Source organism: Eptesicus fuscus, chromosome 24 (assembly GCF_027574615.1).
Source record: "Eptesicus fuscus isolate TK198812 chromosome 24, DD_ASM_mEF_20220401, whole genome shotgun sequence".
In the NCBI taxonomy this organism is placed as follows: Eukaryota; Metazoa; Chordata; class Mammalia; order Chiroptera; family Vespertilionidae; genus Eptesicus; species Eptesicus fuscus.
In genome coordinates, this window is record NC_072496.1 from 3,003,063 (window position 1) to 3,029,513 (window position 26,451).

The 26,451-nt window shown below is 46.8% G+C and overlaps 1 protein-coding gene across 1 annotated transcript in view; it reads right to left on the reverse strand.

Moving 5' to 3' along the window:
- The window catches only part of CDC73 (cell division cycle 73), a 64,118-nt gene extending 40,052 nt beyond the window's left edge, over positions 1-24,066 (reverse strand). Inside the window, exons 1-10 of the mRNA XM_028135373.2 lie at positions 23,764-24,066; positions 21,409-21,514; positions 20,402-20,471; positions 15,765-15,827; positions 15,632-15,684; positions 13,070-13,158; positions 11,653-11,869; positions 8,536-8,634; positions 7,317-7,395; positions 4,939-5,003 (exon numbers count right to left, since the gene is read on the reverse strand). Coding sequence (XP_027991174.1) covers positions 4,939-5,003; positions 7,317-7,395; positions 8,536-8,634; positions 11,653-11,869; positions 13,070-13,158; positions 15,632-15,684; positions 15,765-15,827; positions 20,402-20,471; positions 21,409-21,514; positions 23,764-23,894 — 972 coding nt within the window. The 5' untranslated portion in view covers positions 23,895-24,066. The remainder of the gene's footprint in view (positions 1-4,938; positions 5,004-7,316; positions 7,396-8,535; positions 8,635-11,652; positions 11,870-13,069; positions 13,159-15,631; positions 15,685-15,764; positions 15,828-20,401; positions 20,472-21,408; positions 21,515-23,763) is intronic.
- Positions 24,067-26,451: the final 2,385 nt, after the last annotated feature.

The window sequence follows — 26,451 nt, forward strand, 5'->3', positions numbered from 1 at the left end:
TCCTCTATCACCGGGGAAACCTAAGCCTTCTGCTCGCTTGGTGGCTGCAGCCATCTCGGTTAATATGCATACTCGCTCCTGATTGGCTGGTGGGCACAGCTTTGTGGGTGTAGCAGAGGTACAGTCAATTTGCATATTACTCTTTTATTAGATAGGACTAGGATTTCATATGAATGAATGCAAATAATTCATCAATAAGTAAAAGGAAATAGTAATCCTTTTTCCCTCTAAGTAATGAAATGAAGTATCTATCCTTCCTATATAATGAAAGGGTAATATGCAAATAGATTGGACAGCAGAACAACCAAACAACCAATCAAAGCATAATATGCTAATGATATGCTAAGGCTGCTCAACTGCTGGCTATGACATGCACTGACTACCAGGGGGCAGACAGTCAACCGGTAGGTTAGCTTGCTGCTGGGGTCTGGCCGATTGGGACTGAGCGAGATGGGCCAGACACGCCCTGGAGCCCTCCCATGGTCCCTCCCTGGCCCGATTGTGCACCAGTGGGGTCCCTCAGCCTGGCCTGCACCCTCTCGCAATCCAGGACCCCTCGGGGGATGTAGGAGAGCCAGTTTTAGCCCTATCTTGCAGGCCACTCCCCTTGGGAGGGCGCCAGATGCAGGGGTCATGGCTGGCGACACTGCTGTGGCAGCGCAAGCCTCTCCCAATCGGGACTGATTGGGTGCGAGCCAGCGGCAGGCAAAGTGGGGACGGGATGACCAGGAGCAGCAGGTAGGAGCTGCAGGTGGCATTGGACTGCGGGTTTCAGCCCGATCCCTGCAGGTCACCCAGAGGGACCTCACCGGTGCACAAGTTCATGACTGGGCCTCTAGTGTGTGTGTGTATACACACACAACACACACACACACACACATATGCCTAAGAGACCAGCCGACCAGTCGACTAGCCAGTAGCTATGATGCACAATGACCACCAAGGGGCAGACACTCAGCGCACAGGCATGGAAACATGGAATAGACTGATGACTCTCAGAAGGAAGGGGGGAGAGGGGAGGGGAGGGCAGGAAGAGATGAACCAAAGATCTTTTTTTTAAAATATATTTTACTTTTTTATTTTTTACAGAGAGGAAGGGAGAGGGATAGAGAGTTAGAAACATCGATGAGAAACATCAATCAGCTACCTCCTGCACGCCCCCTACTGGGGATATGCCCGCAACCAAGGTACATGCCCTTGGCTGGAATCGAACCTGGGACCTTTCAGTCCGCAGGCCGACGCTCTATCCACTGAGCCAAACCGGTCAGGGCCCAAAGATCTTATATGAATACTAGAAGCCCGGTGCACGAATCGTGCACTGGTGGGGTCCCTCTGGGTGACCTGCAGGGATCAGGCCGGAAGCAGCTCTCTGACATCCCCCAAAGGGTCTCAGATTGCGAGAGGGCGCAGTGCACCAGGCCTCTAGTATAAAATAAGCCCTACCGGCTTGGCTCAGAGGTTGAGCATCGATCTATGAACCAGGAGATCACACAGTTCGTTTCTCAGTGGTCAGGGGACATGCCCAAGTTGCAGCCTCAATCCCCAGCATCGGACATGCATGAGAGAGTCAATCAATGATTCTCTCTCATCATTGATGTTTCTCTCTCTCTCTCCCTCTCCTTCCTCTCTGAAATCAATAAAAATATATTAAGATTATATATATATACACACACACACACTAAAATCATATCTATGTTAAAAACATGGTGGATAGTTAATCTACAAAGACACTGAGGAGGAGTTACAATTCAGAAGTGGTAAAACATGCTCAATACTGATAATTTCGTTAAACTTGAAGGGATTGGAGTTGTACTGATGAAGGTAAATATAATTATAATAAGGAGCGATACTGTCTTGTGCTTTTGGAATAGAAAATTACCTGCCCTGTGACTCATGGTACCAAGACAGTGTCTACCCAGAGGTGACCTGGGAAGAACTATGAACCTGACAGAGCGGCTGCACACCGCCTGCGGAGCCCCGGGAGAGGTGTCCCGACTTCCCCCGGCTTGGCAGGATTCCACAACAGCCTTTATGCATCTATCCACCCACTTCCCATCTCCCACCTGGGTTACCCTGTCGGATGAACTGGAAGATTCTCTCTCACTGGAACAAGTGAACGTGCAAATAATGTTTCTAAAAAGTGGGAGATTATTTAATGAAGAGCCAGGGAATCCTTTTATCGTAATTCACAGTCTCTCACTGCTGAGAGCTGAAGAACGTTCAATAGTTACCCTACTTCTCCAAACACAGCAAGAAGAACTGGACAAGAAAGGAAGTGGTTTCTTTGTTTCCTTGGAGTGGGCCACTCTCGTTCAGAAAAATAAAGTTAAGAAAACTATGAAGAAGTTCTGAAGGGTGCTATTCTCCGTGGAAAGTCAGGGCCACCTTATGCTGCTAGTGAGGCCGGCGGGAACGGTCTAATGCCTGTCTCCCATCCTCCACATCCGTTCCACTTGGTCAGACAGTGAAGAAATCAAGGATGGAGAGAGGCCAGAGAAAACCTGCCTCTGCCTCCCTGCACAGACCGGCGATGACTGGACAGTCACATCCGGCTTCCAGGAGCCGGTGCGGAGGAGGACCTGCAGGGACTGTTGTGGAAGGAAGTCTCTCTCACCGGGTAACGAGGAGATTAGCAGCCTGAAGCTTCCGGGTGAAGAAGAATGAAGGACTGACCTGGCCAGTGCTGCCGGTCGGTGATAAACTAGGGGAATCTGCACACTCAGCCCGCTGTGCTGCAACAGCGGAACATTCGCTGCATTTGACCTCTGAAACTCTGAGCTTATCTCTCTCTCTCTCTCTCTGGTCCTGCTAAGTTCCTTGCTGCTATCCAGTAACAAAGAAAGCTCTTCATCACCTCCGCTTACTCACTATGTACCGAAAAGCATTACCCGTGGCATTTTCTTAGTGTAATGTGGCCCCTTTCACGGAAGGAATCCATGACAACATATTCAAGTGTTCCTGTTCGAAACTGTTCCTACTCTCAACCCACAACCCTACGCTGGCCTCACGCGAACTGATCGGTGCCACACTAGGTCTACCAGTACGCTCACCGGAGGGCGGACAGGCAAACGCGGCGAGATCAGCTTGGATACAGTGCGCACTTGTGATTCAACTATTAAAACGATGCGATTCCTGCACCACAACATCTGTTTAATCCCGTGTTTCTTACACATTATAGAACCCAAGTACACACCTTGGGGAAAGACTCCCAACTCAAAAATGCCCCTAACAACCTGCAACCCTCGTGCCTTTGGCCTCTGGAGCCTTTACTAGGAAATGCATTTCTTGGCCTAAGTCAAAATTAATTAGCAACCCAACTATACAAACTTGTAATTTTAAAGACACCTGGGATGCTTCTATTCCTATAATAACAATTATTAGCTTTGTGAAATATTACCAAAATACCCTGGCTGGGCATTAATTTCTATAAATCTCAATAACTTATGATTGTTATGAAATATTATCATCAAAACACATACCTCTTCTCTAAAATACATGTCAGAAAAATTCATTTGCATAAAAATTTCCTAGTCATCTGCAGAAGTCAATTTATTAATTTGGTCTTACATCTAACAGAACTCTGACAGCGTGGGCTTAAAAGTTATGTAGATCAGGCCTAATGCAGAATGATCCTAATTTTAGTAATTATGTCCATCAACCAGGTGCACCAAAACCCTGAAGAACAATGGAAGCAAAAATGAGCCACACATAAGTTAGAAAGAAGTCATATGTTTGCAACCAAGTCTTTAGCAGACACTTAACTGCTTTGTATGTCTGGGCGGATATCACATGAGAAACTTTCTTAATTGGAGAACAAGGTAAACAAACTGGTGAAACTCATATTCCAAAAGAAGAAGAAAAAAGGCAAAAACTTAAAGAACAGCCCTGGCTGGTTTGGCTCAGTGGATAGAGCCGTTGGACTGTGGACTGGAAGGTCCTGGGTTCGATTCTGGTCAGGGCACATGCCCGGGTTGTGGGCTCCATCCCCAGTGGGGGGCGTGCAGGAGGCAGCTGATCAATGACTCTCTCTTAATTGATGTTTCTATCTCTCTCTTCCTTTCTCTCTGAAATCAATAAAAAAAATATTTTAAAAATATTTTTTTAAAAGAAACAATGATCAGAGCAACTTCAAAGTGTCAAGTTCACACTTCTCTAAGTATTCTGTAAGACCTGCTCAAAGCAATCAGGTCATCAACAGCAGAGATTAAAAATGAGTCTTAAAATACTAGAAGTGCTAGCAACCTGACCACTCCGTTGTGCTTGTTTCTGTAACATTACACACCACAAAGTGGGCAGCAGCGCCCCACCGTTCCTACACTCTTAATGGAGACGCTGTCCTTGGAGTTGAGAAAAACTGTTCTGCAGAAGAATCACTGTAAGAACCATCACTGACTTCCCTATTTGCACAGCTCAGTAATGAAACCAATTTAATGGCATTTCAGATGAGACCAAAGTAAAAAGGACAATAACCATAAAAGACTTACTCTGGTGGCTGCCAAAGGAAAACCACTTCAGTCCCACAACAGTGCGACTGGGGAATGGCCAGTAGGCAAGTTCTGTCCCCAAGAAAACGCCAACAATAATGAATTTTGATGTCTTTTTAAAGAGTGTAAGGAACTTCACTTCAAAGAGCATAAGACACCAGAGCAAGAAACTCTCCAAGTTGACCTTGCGACCCCTTGTTGTCTTTAAATCCTCTCACCAGGTAGCATCCCACCTACTTGCAGTTAATCACAGCAGGTTCACACACACTCAACACAATTAAATAAAGGTAACAAGGACACCTGTGAATCCATCACCTCCACACACATCTATCAGCACAACTGGCGTTAAAGACAAACGTCTGAAACAGAAAACACACAGAGCCAAGCTCTCCGTCAGCACCCGCGGCTCACAGAGTGGCTGGAGGAGGGAAGCTCTGTGGTCAGAGGAACTTACCGTCACGGACTTCAGCGTCATCCCGTGGTAGGTGCCCATCGTGTCAATCTTGAAGCCTTCCGTTTCTGTAAAGAAAGAGGGTTTTCTATTAGACTAAAGGAATAACCCATAATATATCTTAACAGGTCAGCAGTATAATAAAACCGTGAATCTACCATACACATAAAGTTGAATCACGCACTTCTGAAGATAAAAACTTGTAAGGGTCCTAGTCTCAAAAATATATTCAATACACACCAACGAGCCCAGTGTGCAGAAGCTGGTTCACACTATGTCCACAACTGTGTTCAACACTCATGTAGCTGGTTCGAAGTGTCAAAAATTTAGATTGAGCCCGGCCGGCGTGGCTCAGTGGTTGAGCATCAACCTATGAACCAGGAGGTCAGGGTTCGATTCCCGGTCAGGGCACATGCCCAGGATGCGGGCTTGATCCCCAGTGTGGGGCATACAGGAGGCAGCCGATCATTGATTCTCTCTCATCATTGATGTTTCTCTCTTTCTCTCTCAAATCAATAAAAAAATATATATTTTAAAAATTAGATTGAATAAACTTTATAATGTAACCCCCAAATTATTCACATCTAACACTCAATTACAGTACCACTAAGAGTACCTATTATCATAAGAAGTCCGTAACATATAGAAAAAGTCATGTTCCAAAATGACAATGATTAGGTCTGTACACTGTAGAAAAGCAATGCTGTAAACAAAGATAAGGGCTCCAGAGCAGAGTCCCAATATGCCTTTCTGTAAAGCGCCACATACTAAACATGTTACATGTTGCACGCCAAGCAGTCGCTGTCACACCAGTGACTTTTGCAGTGTGGTGGCAGAAGCGAGATGAACGAGGGTCAGAGTTGGTCTGTGGGCTGTAATCTGCCAACCCCTAGAGTGCACATAACTCATTCCACAAGAAAAACATCGCAGTGAATAAAAGAATGCACTAGTATTTAGTACATGCCTTTGTCCAGTAAAGGAAGTCAACACACAAAATTCACTGCATCAAGGTAATACATCCTTTAATGAAACTTAGTTTCAGATTATGCAGAAAAAAATGACAACTGTTAAACTTCCATGTGCTACTACCTCATTTTTTCATGCAAGTCAAGATAAATAAGTTACACCGTCATTAGTCCCACTTACTACCCACCTCACTAGCGTGGCACTCATCCTACCGAGTTAGCCAGCACGCCACGTGGGCTTCCACAAAACATCCTCATATGCTGACCAATCCCCGCCTCCCAAGCGCTCATTGTACAGATTTATAATCTGGGGAACATGACTGATATGTAGAACCTCCCTCTAAAACAAACCTCTGAGAAGCAGAACTAGAACTAATAGCAAATACAACATATAAATATAATATCCTATCTAGTAATAGAGTAACATGTAAATTACCATCACTCTGCTATGCCCACGATTGGGCAGTGGGAGGCTGGGGGGCGGGACTCGGAGTGGCCTATCCGGCCATTGAGAGGCACGGATCCACTGCCACTAACGGGGGCTACCCTGCCCCCTGTGCCTCTCATCGGCCAGATCCAAGGCCGCTGAGGGGGCCTGCCACGGACACCCAGCTGCGCCTCTCAACAGCAGGGTAGCCAGGTGTTTGCCGCAGCCCCCCTCAGTGGCCGTTGAGAGGCGCAGGGGGCGGGAGTAGCTGCGCCTCTCAACAGCAGGGTAGCCCCCCTCAGCGGCCGCGGACCATCAAAAATGGGGGAGCTGGGAGCCTCCGCTGAGCCGGAGGCTTCTGAAAGGCCTGGTGCAGCAGCAGACAGGCACCCAGCTCCACCGCGAAAAGCGAAAGCGTGTAGGGGACCCTACACGTGCATGATTCAATCATGCACTGGGCCTCCAGTGTGTGTATGTATATGTGTGTGTGTGTGTGTGTGTGTGTGTATGTGTGTGTGTGTGTGTGTGTATGGTTAATTACATACCAGTCATGCACTCTATGGACTTTATATCACCTAGTTCACTCCCCACAGCAACTCTAAGAGGCAGGCACTGCACCTACCACTGCTATTAGCACTGCAATGTCACAAAGGGGGACACTGAGGCAGAACGCAGTTAAAGTCACTTCTCAAAATTCACACTTTACAAAGTGACGGTGACAGAAGCAATCTGGGTCCAGAAGCCACGCACTGAAGCAGGGGCAGGCAGACCAGTCCGTAAAAACCAGATGGTGTCTCCAGGCTTTGCAGACCACACAAACCCTGTCACAACTCGATGCCACGGCGACAGCACCCAGGGAGCCATGGAAGCACCTAAGGAAGGAGCGTGGCCGCGGCGGATGGGCTGCCAACTGCGGCCCAGCGTCAGCCTCCCGCCTCTCCCGGGGAGCCCCACCCCAGGAAAAGGAAGACAAACATCACGTCACTTGCCTTCTTTCCCTTTGAATCTTTCCTGGTCGTATCTGTTGTAGGCAGCTGGGATAGGCTGTTTGGTTCGCAATGTGGGATCCTGTAGAAAATTAACCGTGATTTACATGTTAATAGTCTATTGTTACTTATACTCACTACAAAAGCCATAATAATATTGTTTTCTAAGCTTTTTTTCTTACCATAGACAATAAGACCAAAGTGGGAAGTAGACAAAAGTGAGTCATGGATGCTTATTTTCAAGATACTGGTCACTACCAGGAAACTGCCACCCAAGTCAGGCAAAGGACCCCAAGTAAACGTAAACCACAGCAAAGAGCAACACTTCTTAGAGATGCAGAAACGACATGGGTGTGTGCTTAGGATTTTCATTCCAATTACTTACAGCTTTTTATGAAATAATAAGCTTCCTCCAATTATGAACTTTTTCTTTAACAAAAAAAATAAACCAAAAACACTTTTAATTCAAAGTTTATTGAGCTGGCATTTTAGAGCCTTTTAACTGAATTATTCTCCAAATTGTTAATCTTCAATGACAATGACAACTGTAACAATAATCCTAAATAATAAAAGGCTAATATGTAAATCGACTGACCGGTTGTTCCGCCATTTGGTCAATTTACATATTAGCCTTTTATTAAATAGGAGGATTATTGACTTGGGCAATTGCAACCTATGTCTCAGTTTTCTCACCTATCAAATGGGAATAATATTTTTGCATCACAGGATTCTTGGGATGACTAAGTGACAAAGAAGCTGGTATATCTAGCTTATTATGGAAATAAAATGTAGCCGTAAGTGTATTTATTATATCGTAACATTAAGCATTTACGTAATTAAGTAATAAAACATTATTATGGAAGACTATTGCCCAGGATAAGGACGATGCCTGTGATATTCTAATGGAGACCTTCCTCCAGGTAGGCATGTGATTGTTTAACTACTATGAACTGACCTATCAAGCAGCTTCAAAGCCCAGCCAATAAGAAAGAAGATTACTTTGTCATGGGAGTCCACACAGGTATGTCTCCAGGTAAGATTTATTGCTCAAGTAACTTTTAATGGTGAGAAGGATTTTCACATCCTTTGGCTATGTTGAAGCTGCATAAGGTTTAGAACCTACTAACTGAAAACCTTTGATTACATGTCTTCAAAATTATAATACTGGAAACCAAGCGTCATTTTCAATAAAATTACAGCGTAAGCAGTAAACCATTCTCACCACAGGTGCTGCATTGGGGGCCGGTCGCTGCTCAGGTGCACGCCCTTCTTCTCTGGCTTTCACAGACTGAAGAATTGCAAAAATATTCTTGGAAAAGTTCTAAAATAAAACACGACAGATGTGTTGTCAAGAGAGGCTTAATTCTGAATCAACAGCTACAACAACCCCCTCATCCTCAGGGGATATGCTCCGAAACTCCAGTGGATGCTGAATCGCACAGAGTGTAAAAACCCGAATCCTTTCTCCAACTCCGCCAGGAATGTGCAGCCGCTTCCTCACTGGCAGGCACAGCTTCTCCAGGACTTAAAAAACAATCTTTATTGTTGAAAGCATTACATATGCCCCTCCCCCATTTTTTCTTAAATATGTTTTTAATTGATTATTTTTTACTTTTCTAATTTTATTTTAATTTGTTTAACTTCATTGATTTTTATTAATTGGTCTGTGTAACCATCCATTCCTCACAGGAAATGGCTTCACGTCACTCATTTCAGGGGATCCCTGGCTGAAATCTCAATGCCTTCTGGAGCAGCCCCTGGTTTGAAGAACTACTTTCCAAAATGCACAAAAAGTAAGGACAAGAAAGAGGGGCGCTATTTAAAATTGTTGCCAGGCTCAATGTCTGGCTTAATAGGAGAGAGCTGTATTTCTACAGTTAATATTTGCTTTATCTTGCTTTGTTTTGGTCTAAGTGTATGAAAGAAAATCTGGCCTCACACAGACACCTGGAAAAGGAGGACCACAACAGCTTTTCCAGGGGCTGTGGATTTCCTCTCACATCACGCCAACCCATCTCCAAACTCAGCACAGGCATCACCAGCGGCAAAGAACACAGGGCCGGCCGCTGGCAGAGTGGGGCCAATGCCTGTTCGTGCCCAGAGGCCACAGTGCACCAGGTCCCCCATTCACACCGACAGTGCAAAGGTCAACAGTGACAAATGCAAATGAAGTCTTAATCCAAACTTATTTTCAAGTGATGAAAATCAATTCTCACTACTGTCAATTTAATATAGTACTGTGTGAGAGACACAGAGTCTGGAAAAATCAGTCAAAATGTTATCAGCTATATTTGTATGGCGGAAATTATCTTTTTGTCAATTTTTCAGCAGTGCACACATACCAATGTACACGTTTAAAAATGTGTTTTTAATGGCATTATAAAATCTGGTTGCTTTATGTGGGGTGCCTGCAATAACCATAAGGGTACATACTTCTATTTCTCATGGAATCTTCAACCTATCTTTTATTCCAAAAACTCAGAAAATAAGGTCTGTCTAAAATCTTAGGGTGTTGTACGGCTATGAGTACCTAGAAAGTTTTTGAGTTTAGCAGGAAAAAAACAGTCTACAGAGAAAACACCAGTCAAATTAGTTATTTTAAAAATGGTAAAACAGAAGCAAACCTAGCTACCAAGCAATTCTTCAACTAACCTATTTTTCAAACTGTAACCGGGGTACCAACACTAAATTATAACACTACGTTTTCGAATGATGGTACAATCCTGCCACCTAGAGCTCCATAGAGGTTGTTCATCTCAGTTTTCTGAAAACTTCATGTTTGGTCTAAAAGGAAGATGGGGCATATCACCTATGTTTCCTTCCGTTGCTGTAAAATGCAGATTCTTCAGCAGTTATAATCAATGTTGGTCGAACAATGTAAGTGACAATATTCAACTATGAGCCCACCTTAGGCAAGAAGAACGAGTACCAAACGGACCATTTCCTGTAAATACACAAGTGGAAGCTTACTCGCAGTCTGACTTCTCCATAACCTAAGGTCTGGGGAATGAGTCCTCTGTACAAGTCAGAGCACAAAACAAGTCTTTGCTTCACCTTCTCTTTTCTAGCAGCTGTATTCCTGCTAAAAGGGTGGAGTAAAGGTGAGGCCAGAACCCAAAATCTGCAAATGAAACGCGTATGACAGTCCAGTTTTATCAGTAATCTCACACCTCTACAAACTGTCTTACCACTCATCACTGTTAACAACTGGGCGTCAGGGGAGAACTAACATTAGGGGAACACTGGGCGGTGGGGAGGAAAAGACAGCCGACACTATGTAGGTGAAACACCAACGCCACCTTTCTGGAGACCCCTTAAGATAAGGACACACCAGCGTCTTTCAAAGTTTAAAGCACGCATCTCCTTTAACCAGCAATTTGCTTCTAGAGTTTAAACTTCTGCTGCATGCACATGAATGCAGAGGTTTATGTACAAGGGTGTCTTTTTTTTTTTTTTTTTTGGAAGGATTTTTATTTTTTTTTTTTTTTTTTTTTTTATTGAGGTATTATATGTGTACATATCTTACCATTACCGCCCCCCCACAAGGGTGTCTTTTAATGCATTATTTGGAATCGTGACTAGGAAGGGGGAAAAGAAGGGAGAAGAGAGAGAAGAAAATCCCACAATCCAGCAGCAACAAAAAAGCCAAAAAAATAGCCCTTGCCGATTTGGCTCTGTGGATAGAGCATCTGTCTGAGGACTGAAGGGTCCCGGGTTCGATTCCGGTCAAGGGCCCGTACCTCGGTGGCAGGCTCCCAGCCCTGGTCGGGAGCATGTGGGAGGCAACCAATCGATGTGTCTCTCTCACATCAGTGTTTCTCTCTGTCTCTCCCTTTCCCTTCCACTCTCTCTAAAAATCAACGGAAAAAATATCCTCAGGTGAGGATTAAAAAACAGAATGACTCCATTAATAAGGAACAAATAAATATTGCTACATCCACAAACCGGAATATAACGCATGAAATACATGCAATAAATGTTCACTGACTGATTTCCCCAGTTCTCTACTTTGTGGAGAGAAAAATTAGTGTTACCTAGAGAGCTTGACAGTAATATTCCCTGTTCATTGGGTTTACCCAAAAATCTGGCCCACAGGAAAAGTGGGCCCCTCCTGGGATTGACAAATGAGGGCAAATCAAGACTTTCTCATCAGCTTCTTCGGTGGCCAACAACCAACCACTAGGCAGACTACACGGCAAATACGCCACCGAGAAATCCACGTTCTCCTGATCTTTCCGAGGTCAGCGTGGAACCTCCCAGAGCACCTTGAACCTCTTCTATCGGCAATGCCAGGTTCAGGCCACGCTCACTGCACAAACACGGCAAACATCTCACTTGCCTTTCCCGTGCTCTGGAGGATCGTTGTCCGCGTCCTCCACACGCGCTCTCTGCTGACAATGTCCCGGGTCACGTCTACCTCAGCGTCCACAAAACTCCTCTGTTTCAGCGCAGTTATGTCATCGTCTAAGTCCGTCTTGATGGTAGATCTTTTCTTAGCCATAATTTTGGCTTTGATTGCCGCAATTTTTTCCACCGACATAGCTTCAGACAAAGACCTGAAAGCAATTCATTTTTTTTTAAATGATCTCATTTTTTATTTTTATTTTTTTAAATATATTTTATTGCTTTTTTACAGAGAGGGAGAGGGACAGAGAGTTAGAAACATCGATGAGAAAGAAACATCAATCAGCTGCCTCCTGCACACCCCTCTACTGGGGATGTGCCCGCAACCAAGGCACATGCCCTTGACCAGAATGAAACCTGGAACCTTTCAGTCCGCAGGCTGACGCTCTGTCCACTGAGCCATACCGGCTAGGGCATGATATCATTTTTTAAAGGATCTCTTGAGCACATCAAAATACACTGGGTTACATTTGTAAGTTCACGGCAAAAATACTTTAAGTGGCAATAATTAAGGTTTTCTTCTTATCCAAAAATGACATACTTCATATTTTATGATCATGTAAGATTTTATAGAGCCCCTGTAGAAATATTACTAATTTCTTAGACGGGCCAATGCAACAGAAATCTTCACATTTTTTCATGTCTTCTCCACCCAAAATAGAACTCATTACTATGGGTGCTTTAATTTATATATTTTCTGATACTCTCATTTGTTTACATCCCTCTACCTATGCAAAGTATACACACACACACACCCTTGGAAGGGACTAGGGGTGAAAAATTCAATCTGTAAAGAATTCAAAACTTAGGTTTTCCCTGAAATTTACTTCAAGGTTTCAAACCTGTATGTCATAATGTACAATATACTGTAACAGGAGGCTTTTATGTGCCACATAAACACATATTCCTTTTCATGTCTGGAAGATGAAACCATATTGTGATGTTTCCTTTTCTTTACTTGATTTTCAAATAATAGGCAAAACAGTACACAGAGACTTTCAGAACCATAAAAACAGACAACACTGAGTATAGATTTCATTAAGGTAACAATCTGAACCTCAGAGTCATTTTTCACAATGTAAAATGAGTAAAGTTAAGAAGTGTTTGGGTACCTTAACAGTTGATACAGTATACTGGTTTGTTTCTATTAGGATGCAGGTGCTTTGTAGCAGATGCTGAAGATGCATCTAGTATTTGACTCCTTTTACATAATACAGTGCAACTTTCCCTAGAAATCTAAGGCATACCAGCATACCTTAAGCCAAATCAAATACTTTCCTAAAGTGCATTAAACTTCCTTTCCCCATACACTTACACACACCTGAACTGCCTTCTACTAAAGAAATGCTTACCTAATCTGTTCCGTCTGTACAATCCCTTCTTTGTGACCCTCCAAGCGAGCAGCCAATCTCTCCTTATCGAGGCGCACACACTCTTCATCCTGGAGACAGTCGCAGCTCGGTGAGTATTTTAAAGTTTAATTTTTAGAAGGAAAAAGCACTGCAGGTAACGTCCCCTCACATATGCTTCCGCCTATAAAGTTCCAGGCGTCGCTAGCCCTAAGTCAGCTTCAAGATTACTTTCATTTCCATAAAGACAATCATAATAAATATATGTGGGATCACGTAAGAGTAGAACTGACTAAACACTTATCAAAAAACTTCAGTTACTTTTTTCTATGATTAAGAGGTCTTCACATAAGATAGCATAGCTACCTTTATTCAGAAAGATATCACACAACAGATAAGCTCCTATTCTTTGGGAAAGTTTATAACTACATTTATAAAAACTTTCACCACAATCAAAATCTCATTTTGGATCTAGGTTGTCTTCATCTGTTGCCACAGGTCCTGAATCCGCCAGGGCAGATCAAAACACTAGAAGTGACACTGTAATGGTTTCCTAGCCTGTTCCTCCAAACATTAGGAGTTGCCCACAATGTGCCCCGTGGGCCACTTCTTGCTTGAATTCAACCTTTTACCTAATTTGCACATTAGAATTTCAGATAAAATTTAGTCTGAAAATGTTTGGTCACTTAAAAACAAAACTGAGTAAACTCTGACCTAGTTTAATCTCCTCCTTCAACAAGTGAGGAACCCGAGGACCAGAGTCAGTGTCTCTGACCAATGGAATAGGAAACGGTATAAAAAGCATCAGTGCATTTGGGTCTAAAAAGATGCCACGCTCCAATTCAGCTCCAATATTAATCTTTCATGTGAAACTCGTAAAACAGACAGACTGCTGACATGACTGCAAGGATAATATTTTAGGAGACGCAATAAATGTTTGCCATTTGTAACAAAGGCAAAAACATACTACTACTCAAGTTCCTTAGGAGACTCCTGAGATTTTAAACACAACTGCAGCCTAATTGTAACCCCACCTCAAGCTTTTTCTCTCCCAGAATAGAGCCTTGCAGGTCCTCAATCTATAGCTGCTACAGTGAAAACTGTTTATGCAATGTAGCTGTGTAGATGCTCATTTAACTCTACAAATGCTCTGGAAGAAATGTTGTTATGCTATTTCCTGCTGACTTTTCAAATTACCAGAATCCCAGAAAATTAGTGTTTCTGACGTGTTCAGTTCTTTTAATAATTATACTGTGGATTTAAGGTTTTTCTAAATAAATAGTATCCTTAAGTTCACTCGTTTTGTATTGAGGGTCACCGCCTCCTTTCATACAGAGATTTGGGAAAATTTCAGTTTTCGTGCCACAAAACCTGTACCCAGCAGAGGAATGGCCAGCAGGCAGCCCGCCTGGGCGCTAGTCCCTGTTCTGTGCCCTCACAAGTCACTTCCTCTCTCCGAGCCGGCTTGCTCACCGATGACACGCACAGTCCTGCCAATTGCAGGAGCTTGCGGGGCGGGGGGATGACAGGAGTTAATATGCGTAAAGTACAGAGGACACCACCCACCACAGTCAGAACAAGGAGCTAGTGACCACTGTGATGGCTCCTGAAACGCAGACCCATGTCTCAGAGGACGCTAATTAAAATTACGTTGCTTTACCATCAAATACTGCCCATCACTTTGTGTTTTTACTTACCAACCAACCCTATCCCGTTAACAGCTACCTTTCTTATCCTTAACCACAGGTGCTTTGCTATTTCTAGAGCTGGCAAAAGGTACAAGCCCCTGGCCAGTGGGAAATAAACTACCGGGCTCCTGATGCTGACCCTGGTGGTGACTACGGTGTCGTCCCTGTATTTTTCACTGAGACACGACCAGCTGAGTCACTTTCCAGACCTTCAGTGTGGCCCTGCTGTACAAGCCTCCATTTCAGTGGGACGTATATGTGACTGATCTGGAGCTTGTGACAAATTTAAATAAAGAGTATCATACAATTCCTAGTCGTAGGCAGTACACTAGCTGTCAACAACTGCTCTTTCCAAAGGTAACCACCTGCCCTAGGTGACTTCTGCTGCAGGCGAAGAGCTGCCTTATTTACCGATATTAACCGTCCACTTAGTGGCTGTACATGCAAACCTGAAGTGTCGATATTTCAAGAAATAACTGTAATAAGCACTTCATAGTCACAGCTCGTAAGAGTGAAGCCAATTGCCACACCATCTTACCCAGGGTTAGGCAAACTCCGACCCCAAGGCCCGATGTGGCCCTCCATCTGTTTTGTAAAATTGTATTAGAACAGAGTGGAGTGGTTGAACAAAGACTAAATGACCCAAAAAAAGCTAAAATATTTACTGTCTGACTCTTCATAAAAAACGTTTGCCGACCCCTGATCTATTCCAACTCTTTCATGAATAAGGAATATAAACTCATTGGTCCATCACGTAGCCTCAGTCTACAATTTCTCCAGAAAACAAGCTCCTAGGATACTGAGCCGAGATTTCTTACTGCTCCACAATCCCAATTTCTTTAACAACATGAACCACTTTACATTGAGACTCTATTACCTCAATCCGTGGTTTCTTTGCTTCTGCTAACACTTCATCTGCAGCTCGTTTGACTGTAAGGGAAAAAAGCAATAAATGTACAGTTTGGGAACAGGCTCTTAAAAACTCAAGGTAAACAGTCAACAAGACATACCTTGAGTAGATCGCTGAAGACCGATTTCTAGAGGGGCACTCCGGTCTATACTTGCCGACGTTGCTGAAGATTTAAAAAGATTCGTGTGAGGTCAATATTTGAACATATATAGTGGATGTTATTACAAATGAAAAGCTCAAGGAGGTTTTTTTTTGTTATATTACTTCACATACAATGATTTTCCTAAGTAAAAAATAAGTTTTAAAGCAGCATTGTAAATGCATTTTAACTTATTTTTATAATCTTAGAGAGATGCAAGGAGGAGGAGGAGGAAGAGGAGGGAGGGAGAGGGAGAGGGAGAGGGAGAGGGAGAGGGAGAGGGAGAGGGAGAAGGAGGGAGAGGGAGAGGGACAGGGAGGGGGAGAGGGGGGGGAGGGAGAGAGAGAGAGAGAGAGAGAGAGAGAGAGAGAGAGAGAGAGAGAGAGAGAGAGAGAGAGATCGGTTGCCTCTGGCATGCACCCTGACTGGAAAGTGAACCTGCCACCTTTTGGTGAACAGGAAACACTCCAATCGGGCCACAATGGCCAGGGCTGTAAGTGCTTTTCATTATAAAAGAATTATTTATGCCCCGGCTGGTTTGGCTCGTGAATAGAGCATGGCCTGTGGACTGAAGGGTCCCGGGTTCAATTCTGGTCAAGGGCACATGCCCAGGTTGTGGGCTCGATCCCCAGTAGGGGGTGTGCAGAAGGCAGCCGATCAGTGATTCTCTCTCATCACTGATGTTTCTCTCTCTCTCCCCCTCTCCCTTCCTCTTCGAAATCAATAAAAACTTATTTTTTAAAAAAAGATTAATTTGTATTAGAAAGTCTATTAGTAGGACAAACTATGTTTAACAATTTAACTTACAAATTATTGATATAATCTGACTAAAATCACTGGTCACTTCAAAGAACACACTCCAGTATCCCAGCACATGCACACGGAAGCAGTTAATCATTAGTAAGTACACATACGTACATATACGAGAGAAGCGTTATTTGTTAAGTTAGCATTCACTCTGTAATGCAATGTTTACTCATAATTGATAGAAAAGTTATCTTAAACAAACCATTTGATTTTGAATGGTTCAAAATAACGGAAGGGTAACCCAGGGGTGTACCTGTCCCTTCACCTAGTCCCCACCCCCCATGTGACTACCGCTAATCTCCTGTGCAGCTTTCCACAGTTCCTTCTGTAGATACAAGAAATACACAATCACCCTTTTATTTTTCCCTGTTTTTACACAAATGATAGCATACTACACATTGTTCTGAGCCTTCCTTTATGTGGAGCGTTTTTTTTTTTTTACTTTTTTTATAGCTGCACAGTGTTCTACTGTATGGATTAATTGTAATTTCAAGTTCCCTATTAATGGGCAGCTCAATTCCGTCTTTTGCCACTACAAGCAAGGGCACAATGAAAACTTTATAAATACACTGCTTCATCCATTTCCAAATGGAGCTCTGGATAAAGCCCCAGATGCAGGATTTCTGTGTCGCTTTGGAATGATAGATTACTGCAAAATTTCTTCACTGGGGTTGCATCAATTCACACTACAACCAACACTGTATGAAAATATATGTTTCCTCACAGCTTCAGAGTGTATTATCAAGCTTCCAGATTTTAATCGATTAAAAAATGCTTCTCTGTATAGTTTAAGTTTGCAATTCTATTATTATGAGTGAGATGAAGCATTTTTCACATTATTTTATTTCCCTTTCTGTGAACTGTGGGAACATAATGCACTGGGGTTATGTTTTAAGGCACTTCATATTATCAGTGAGACTGGCCCTTTTACTTTGGAGTTGAAATACATTTTCCCAGTTTGCCATTTTCGTATAATGCCACAATTTTTACTTTTTACCAACCTACTAACTGAATAATCCCCTTTCACCACTAATTGGAAATGTCTTTTTAATCACATTGAACTCACACACCTTAACATCTAACAAAGAAGTTGTTCTATCAGCTTATTCTTTCACATGTTTTAAATTATTAGGGCTTTATTGTAAGTTCTAAACTCTAGAACGGCTAGTATTTTCTTATTGCTCTTTTTCAAATTTTTGTGACATTTATTTTACCAAGGGAATTTTAGAATCATCTTCGCTAGTTCCACCCACCCCTCCGAATTTTTATTGTGATTGCGTTAAATATATAAATATGTTAAGAACTGGTATCTTTCAGCTGTTATGTCTTCCCCTCTGAGAACATGGACTGTCTTAAGATCTGGTCAACTTTTCATTAAACCGCTGAACTAGCCTTTATAATTATTATTATTATTATTAGCAAAGCGATATGCTTGAAGACCAAAATGATCTCTCCCACGGAAACTACAGGAGATGAGGAGGATGGGTCAGGGCCGTTCTGCTGTGGAGAGAAACCTTTGCTCTAAAGCACGGTCGCCAAGCGAGCCTGTTCCCGACAGCAGCCCGCGCAGCACCCAAGGCCAAGCCCGGGAGAGCCGGCTGCGCTCCGTGCGGGCAGTGCAGGAGGCCATGCTCTCGACGATGGTCTCTCCACGACGCGCGGGACTGTGCAAGGCACCCTCGTGTGAAAGCCGTGGAGCAGAACAGGTGACAAGACACCGAGTAAGGACCCCAAGAATACACCACGCCCCGGGAAAGGCAAGAGCAGACATTTCCGAATCGCTGTAGTCATGCTCCGCAAGATGCAAATGGAAACGACTCACTTATCCAGGTGAGCACCTACGACTAAGCACTGCTCGAAAGAGGGGTATTAACAACTGCCCCCCAGAGTTTACCCTCTCGTGGGCGAGACAGACCATCTCTAAGTGAACAAATAAATGCATAATTCAGGCCAACCTCAGGGATTTGATGACAAGTAAGTCAGGAAGTACACAGACAAGGGGGTGAGAGAAACCAGTGTTTTATTATTTTAGTGTAATCGGGTAAGTGCTCCCTGACAGACCACCACAGATCGGAACGGAGTGGGACAAAGGGAGCCATGTCACAACTGAGACTCAGAACTGAACACAGAGAGACGGCGACTGCAAAGGCTCTCCGGTGAGGACAGTAACAGAGCCGGTAAGCCTGGACCGCCCTGAGCAGGGAAGATTGGAGGAAGATGAGGTTAGAGACTCAGGCGGAAGCAAGTTGCTGTAGGGCAGGGTAAGTGTGAAGGGAAACCACAGGATGGCCTTGAGCAGGTCACTGACAGCAGGCGGGGGCGGGGGGGGGAAGGAAGGAAGAAAACAAAGTGTGGGGACCCGTGGGAGGGCCATGCCAGGTCTGAAGAGAAAGCGTGGACAGGGTGGGAGGAGGCCAGCCAGAGGCTGTCAGACTGTCAGGATGGAACGGATGAGCAACTACACGAACAGGCAACCCTTTCCGAGTGGAACCATGAGAGTGAGGGTGCGGTATGAGGTCTATTTCCAGGAGACGGGAGAGTGACAGGCACTGCATTTCTGGATACGTTCAATTCCAGATGCCCAGCCCTGGCTGGTGTGGCTCAGTGGATAGAGCGTCGGCCTGTGGACTGAGGGTCCTGGGTTTGATTCCGATCAAGGGCACATGCCCGGGCTATGGGCTCGATCCCCAGTAGGGGCCGTGCAGGAAACAGCCGATCCATGATGCTATCTCATCGCTGATGTTTCTCTCTCTCTCTCCCTCTCCCTTCCTCTCTGAAATCAATAAAAAAAAAAAAAATTTTTTTTTCCAGAAATCTGCCTAGAAATCTCGGAGGGAAGGGATTGAGAGTGATCCCTCACACTGAGGGAAGGAAGTGTGCAAAACAGAATGAGAGGCGGACGATGAGCAGAAAGACACCAGAAGTGCCCTGATGCGAGGAGGACAGGCTCTCGGAGAGCGAGAGCACAGGTCAGGCGCTGCTGAGAGGCGAGTGGCTGTGGGCGAGAGGCCAGGCCTGGCGGCCCGGAGGTCAGTGCTGACCTCACGGGAGGGCTTTAGCGGGTGGCGAGGGAGAAGGCCGGGCGGGAGTGGCCTCCGAGAGAAGCAGAGGTAAGGCAGCAGCAGGGACGCCACCCAATGCTGGCAAAGGTTTCTGCGGCCAAAGGGTCAGGCCGGTGGGGCAGCAGACAGTGGGAATGTAGGGGTCGAAATTCATTTTCACATGAGCCCTTACTGTCTGTATTCTGAAGGGAACGATGCAGAGAAAACGGATGCTACAAGAGGAAAGCAAGAATTTTGAAAGGCAGCCCTGGCCGGTTTGGCTCAGTGGATACAGCGTCAGCTGCTGACGGAAGGGACACGGGTTCGATTCCAGTCAAGGGCACGAACCTCAGTTGCAGGCTCAATCCCTGGCTGGAGCGTGTGCAGGAGGCAACCAATTGATGTGTCTCTTTCACATGGATGTCTCTCTCTGTCTCTCCCCCTCCCTTCCACTCTCTCTAAGAATCAATGGAAAAATATCTTTGGCTGAGGATTAACAAAGAAAAATAAATAAAAGGAGAACTTTTAAAAACAGGATTTCCAAAGGCAAAACCTGTGAGCGTGCGCGAGGTGATGGAGCCCATTCCCAGGGGTGCCTGGCCGCGGGAGCCGAGACCACGCACGCGCCGTCACGGGAGGGAAAGGAGAGCCGACGCACACGGTGCAGGCAGGTCGGGGTTTCGCTGCTTCTTATTCCAGAGGGAAAAGAACTGTCTGCCCAAGAGTGACAGCCATTTAAAAAGTACTCACATGCTTCACCGTTGAGATAGCCAAGCAGATCTTTTCGGTCGGGTCTTCTAACCACAGGAATGTTTTCAGTCTGAAATCAAACGTTTGTTAGAAATGAAATCAGTAACCATGATAAGAAACTTGGTAAAGACAAATGTCATGTCCTGGGTGGTTTGGCTCAGTGGATAGAGCAGGGGTCCTCACACTTTTTAAACAGGGGGCCAGTTCCCTGTCCCTCAGACCGTTGGAGGGCCGGACTGTAGTTTAAAAAAAAAACTAGGAACAAATTCCTACGCACACTGCACATATCTTATTTTGAAGTAAAAAAACAAAACGGCAAAAACACCCGCATGTGGCCCGCGGGCCGCAGTTTGAGTTCGCCTGGGATAGAGCGTCGGCCTGCAGACTGAAGGGTCCCGGGTTTGATTCCCGGTCAGGGCACATGCACGGGTTGCAGGCTCGATCGCAGTGTGGAGCCATTAGGAGGCAGCCAATCAATGATTCTCTCTTATCATTGATGTTTCTCTCTCTCTCTCCCCCTCTCGCTTCCTCTCTGAAATTAATATAATACATTTTTTTAAAAATTGACACTAGGTATGTATTTCTTGTTCAGAAAAGTGGTGTTCAAACACTGAAATGCAAAAATCAGGCAAAACTGAAAACTAATTAATTATTAATAAAGTGTGAAAACTTTGATTAAACATTTAGTTTTAAAAGTTGTCTGCTATTCTTAATTCTCTCTGATGTCAAAAACGTTTTCTAGCGATTAAACTCGAGTTCTGAATACCAGGGTTCTTCCACAGACAAGTTTTTTAAAACATCCCTACAAATGACCTCAAAACTTCTGTTGTCGTAACCACCACGCCCCCTTTACATGTGAAAAAATCGACACTAATCACAATGGTGTGATTAGGACACGCTAGGAGCCTCTCATCCTGTGGATCTGAAAGCCGGGAGGGAAGTTATCCGTGCCAGATGATAGCTGCCATCGATTAAACTAAAAACGCTTTAAAATGAGTTATACTTACGGCTGCACGTCGGACATACACAGGGTGCGAAAGGTGCACATTATTGAGGAGAAATAAGATCGAATCCAACGTGTAGTACTCCCTGGGCTGGCCTTCCTTTCCGGTCCTGAAATGATGACGGCAAGCGTTTTACTCACAATTCTAGTTCAATTCTGCGCGTGAACTGCCCGACACCCGTTTGCTCTCCCACAATGGACCTAAGGTGGCTAAGGAGACACCGAGTGTGAGATCCAGGAAGTGGCGCTGTCATTTGGGCAAAAGGAGCACAAAGGCAGACAACGACAAAGAGCAGGAAGTCAGGAAAGCACACATATTTGTACCCTCAGGCACCAGGCCTTTTTCAGAATGTGGCCCACATTGGGTTCTGGGCTTTGCCGAGGGAGAAACTAATCAGTAACACATTGAAGAGGACCCACCGAGAATGAATGAAACTGATTAGAAAGCAGCACCCTATGACCAGGTGCCAAACTTTCAAGAAACTGACTCTGTCTCCTAAGCAACATTCTTACAGCAAACACAGCGATGAGCTCCAGAGGTATAATCCTTTTGACGGCCCTCAGACTAAAGCGATGATGTAAAAGCACAAGGAATTCTCCGTGATGGAACAGCGCCAACATCAGCCATCACTCCCAGCCTCCCTACAACACTCCCCCCCCCCCCCCCAGAAACACCTGAGGATTTGAATTCATCTGAACACACCCGGTATAATCAGCCCCAAACCCCCCTGTCTAGCCTTTATCCCCACGTCTCCTCTAAGGGGGACTATTTCAATCCGCACATCACTGTCCATTACCGCGCTGTGCAATCTAACACACGGGTAACAAAAGTCACCGAACGCACCGCCTGCAACCAGGGTAAGAAACGCTACGGAGAGGCACATGTTCACACGGCACGTGGAGGGGGACAGTCAGTGCAAAGACGCTTATCGGGGGAGTCGCTGCCGGGAAAGTCTGAAGGCTGCTCTTCCACGCACCCCCTTTGCACCCCCTTTCCACTCCCGGCCCCACCGCGCTGCTGTCCAAACATTTGCTCTCCGGCTCTCACGCCTGTTAGGCAGCCAGTTCCTTGGTCCTGAGAGACGCACCCCACCCAGCGTTGCCCCCTCAGAATTCCTACCCACTCCACAGCTTGTCCATGCGCTCATTCATTCATTCATTCATTCACTCAAGAAAAACCTGCATGTCTACCGGCCAAACCTGAGTCATGAAGCCGCTCCTGACCCCCCAAGATCTGGGTGACCCATCCAGCCAGCCTCCTTCCAGCTGGGCACCAGGGCCCTAAAATGTTCCCCTTTCTCAGACTGAACCCGAGAGTACTCTTTAACCATTAAAACAAACAAACAAACAAAAAAAACAGTTAAAACTTCAAGCCAATGTAATTGTCTCTGCAAAGCCTTCTAACAACACACAGGAAAAATCGGAAGAATGCCACTTCATCCGCATGTCACAAAGCTCCGGAGACCAAAGGAGCGGAAAAAAACACCTCAAAACCAACCCACACCCGCCATCCCCTCCCCTGGCTGCTCAGCGACTCCCCAAAACCCACGGCTCCCACCCAACCAAACCCAACCCGACGAGCAGGGACGCTCCGGCCGCGGGCCCCTCCGACCCCAAATGGAAACACCAACGGGGGGGGGGGGGGGACAGAGAGAGAGAGAGAGAGAGACCCCCCGAAAAGGCCCAGGCGGCTGCCAGACCGGGGTCTCCGTGCTCTCTGCACGGCTTCAACTCAGGGCGCCCCACGTGGATCAACGCCCCCACCCCCACCCCCACCCCTCACCCCAAAACAGGTCTCTCTTCCCGACATCACACCCCCCGTCCACCTCGGACCTGGAGCTCCCCGCACCCTCCCTTCCCTTCGGGAGCCCCTGCCTTCACCTGCGGCCGCACCCCCTGCGGGACCCGCCCAAGGGGACCAGGTCCCGACCCCAGGGGGCCCGCCCCCCGCCTCCTCGCTCCAGGGAACCCCGAAAGCGCAGGAGCCCGGCCGGGCGCCGCGAGGGGCGGCGGACACAACTCGCGACCCGGAGCGAGGGAACCCAAGTCTCAGGAACAGACAAGGGGCGTCCCGGGGGCGCCCCCCGCAGCACCCCCGCGCCCCGCCGGCGCTCCGGGCAGGTAGCTCGGGGGGACGGGGCAGGGACGCGCTGCCCAGACACCTCCAGGGGTGCACGGCGCCCCCCGCTCCCCCGCCCCCCGGGAAAAGTGCAACTTGGGCCGCGGAGAAACTTTTCCCACCCGCCGCCCGCCCGCAGCCCCCCGAGTCCCCACCCCCAGGGGCCCGGGGGGAGGGGCCGGCACCCAGGGGCCCGGGGCGCCCGGCTCTGCCCGGCACCCCCCCCCCCAGCAGACGTACCCCCACACCACGTAGTTGGTCTTCACGTTCTTGGGCCAGGAGAACTCGCCGAAGATGACTTCGTCCCCCTTCACCACGATCTCCTTCTTCTGGATGTTGTACTGTCGCAGGACGCTCAGCACGTCCGCCATCTTCCGCCCCTCCGCCGCCGCCGCCGCCGCTGCCGGCCCCGCGCGCCGCCGCCGCCCGCGCCTCGCCCGCCTCCGGCCGCGCCCGCCGCCTCGTCCGACTGCCGCTCCCCCGCCTTCTTCTTCGCCGCCGCCGCCGCCGCCGCGCACCCACTGAGGCCGCCGCGCTCGCCGTCGCCAGTAAAAGGGGCAGGAGCCGCCCAGGCCGCCGAGGACCCCGCGCTAGGAAGCGAGGCCCCGCCCCCGGCTGCCCGCGGAGAACGCCTGACTGCGTGCCCCCAGCGCCACGCCGCTCCGCCGCCGCCGCCGCCGCCAGGGGGGCGTGCCCGTCGCCAAGCAACACGCCCCGCCCAGCCTTCCGCTCCGCAAGGTGCGGACTCCCAGCGCGAAATTCGCGGCGCAGGGGACGCCGGCGCGCACGTATGACGCACACACGCGGAGCGCGGGCGCGCACGTACGACGTACGTAAGGGGAAGTCACTGTCCAGCGCACGCGCAGAACAGTATCTCATGTCCCCTCTCCCGCTCTGAGCCCCCTCTTCTGCCCCCACACGGTTTTGGCTTCTGGTTTGGTTCCTGGCACTGGGCTCCTAAAACCCTTGGAATTTACTGGGCGGTGGAAGTCTTCTGTTATCATAACAAGGCCCTCTCTGGTGTACATGAGTTTAGGTTTGATGGGGTGATTCCTGGAAGGTCCTATTGCATAGCCCAGTGGTCGGCAAACCGCGGTTCGCGAGCCACATGCGGCTCTTTGGCCCCTTGAGTGTGGCTCTTCCCCAAAATTCCACGTGCAGGCGCGCATGTACAGTGCGATTGAAAGTCGCAGAAGTCGGTTTTCGGCCTGGGTGAGTCTATTTTGAAGAAGTGGCGTTAGAAGAAGTGGGGGTGTCGGTCGGGCGGGTGACGGGAGACGCAGCGCGGGGGAGGTGTGCGCGCAATTCATGCACGAGTTGAGTAAGCCAGTCAGTCAGCAGTCTCATTGTGCAGTGGTTAGTGCTAGTCGCGTCCGCAAATCGCGCGGGGGTGACAAAAGTACCTACTCAAAGCATAAAGTTATCTGTATTTGTCCAACCAGCTGCAAATCCTACAGGTATTTTTGTCATCAATTTAAGAATTGTAATTATTTTGTGTTGGTGGCTTTCCTATCTAATAAAAGAGTAATATGCAAATTGACCGTCACTCCAACACACAAGATAGCTGCCCCCATGTGGACACAAGATTGCCACCACAAGATGGCCAGCAGGGGAGGGCAGTTGGGGGTGATCAAGCCTGCAGGGGAGGGCAATTAGGGGTGACCAGGTCTGCAGGGGAGGGAAGTTAGGGGTGACCAGGCCTGCAGGGCAGGGAAGTTGGGGGCGACCAGGTCTGCAGGGAAAGGTAGTTGGGGGGGAGGGGGACCCAGGCCTGCTGGGGAGGGCAGTTAGGGGTGACCAGGCCGGCAGGGGAGGGCAGTTGGAGGGTACCCGGCCTGCAGGGAGGGCAGTTAGGGGTTAGGGGTGACCAGGTTGGCAGGGGAGGGCAGTTAGGGGTGACCAGGCTGGCAGGGGAGGGCAGTTAGGCATCAATCAGGCTGGCAGGGGAGTAGTTAGGGGGTGATCAGGCTGGCAGGCAGAAGCGGTTAGGGAAAATCAGGAAGGCAGGCAGGCGAGCAGTTGGGAGCCAGCAGTCCTGGATTGTGAGAGGGATGTCTGACTGCCTGTTTAGGCCCGATCCCACCTACCAGGATCGGGCCTAAACGGGCAGTCAGACATCCCTCGAGGGGTCCCAGATTGGAGAGGGTGCAGGCTGGGCTGAGAGACACACACCACCGTACACGAATTTAGTGCACCGGGCCTCTAGTATTATTATAAAATGAAACTTTTTTTTAGGTGCCCTGTTTGACATGGCTACAAAGAAGAAGCAAAGAAAAACGGAAGACGAAAACCGTGAATTTAAAGTTGAATGGACCGAGACTTTCGCGTTTATTCAAAACTTAAATGGCCTTCCGACCTGTCTTATTTGTCAGGAAAAATTGGCGCATAACAAGAAATCAAATTTGGAGAGACACTTTACAACTAAACACGTGTCATTTAGTATTAAATATCCTGTCGGTGATGCAAGGAAGAAAGCAGTTGAGGAACTTCAGAAGAGTCAAGAAAAATCAAGTTCTGGATTTAATTACTGGATGCAATCTTCCAACAATGTTAATATTGCAAGTTTTGTGGTTAGTCAAGAGATTGCTAAGAGAGGAAAACCATATACAGACGGTGAATACATAAAAAGTTGTTTTATAAATGCATCCGAAGAGCTATTTCGGGATTTTAAGAACAAAGCAGATATAATAAAAAAAATTAAAGAGTTACCATTGTCTGCTAAAACAGTGAAAGCTAGAACAGTCAAAATGTCTTTGAATATAACCGACCAGCAAGTCGAAGATCTTCAGTTGGTTTCAGCTTTATCAATAGCAGTTGGCGAGTCTTGTGACATAAATGATACAGCGCAAGTTTCACTTTTTGTACGATTTATTTCATCTACAGGTCCTAAAGAAGAACTTTTAGGATTATTGCCACTCAAAGGTCAAA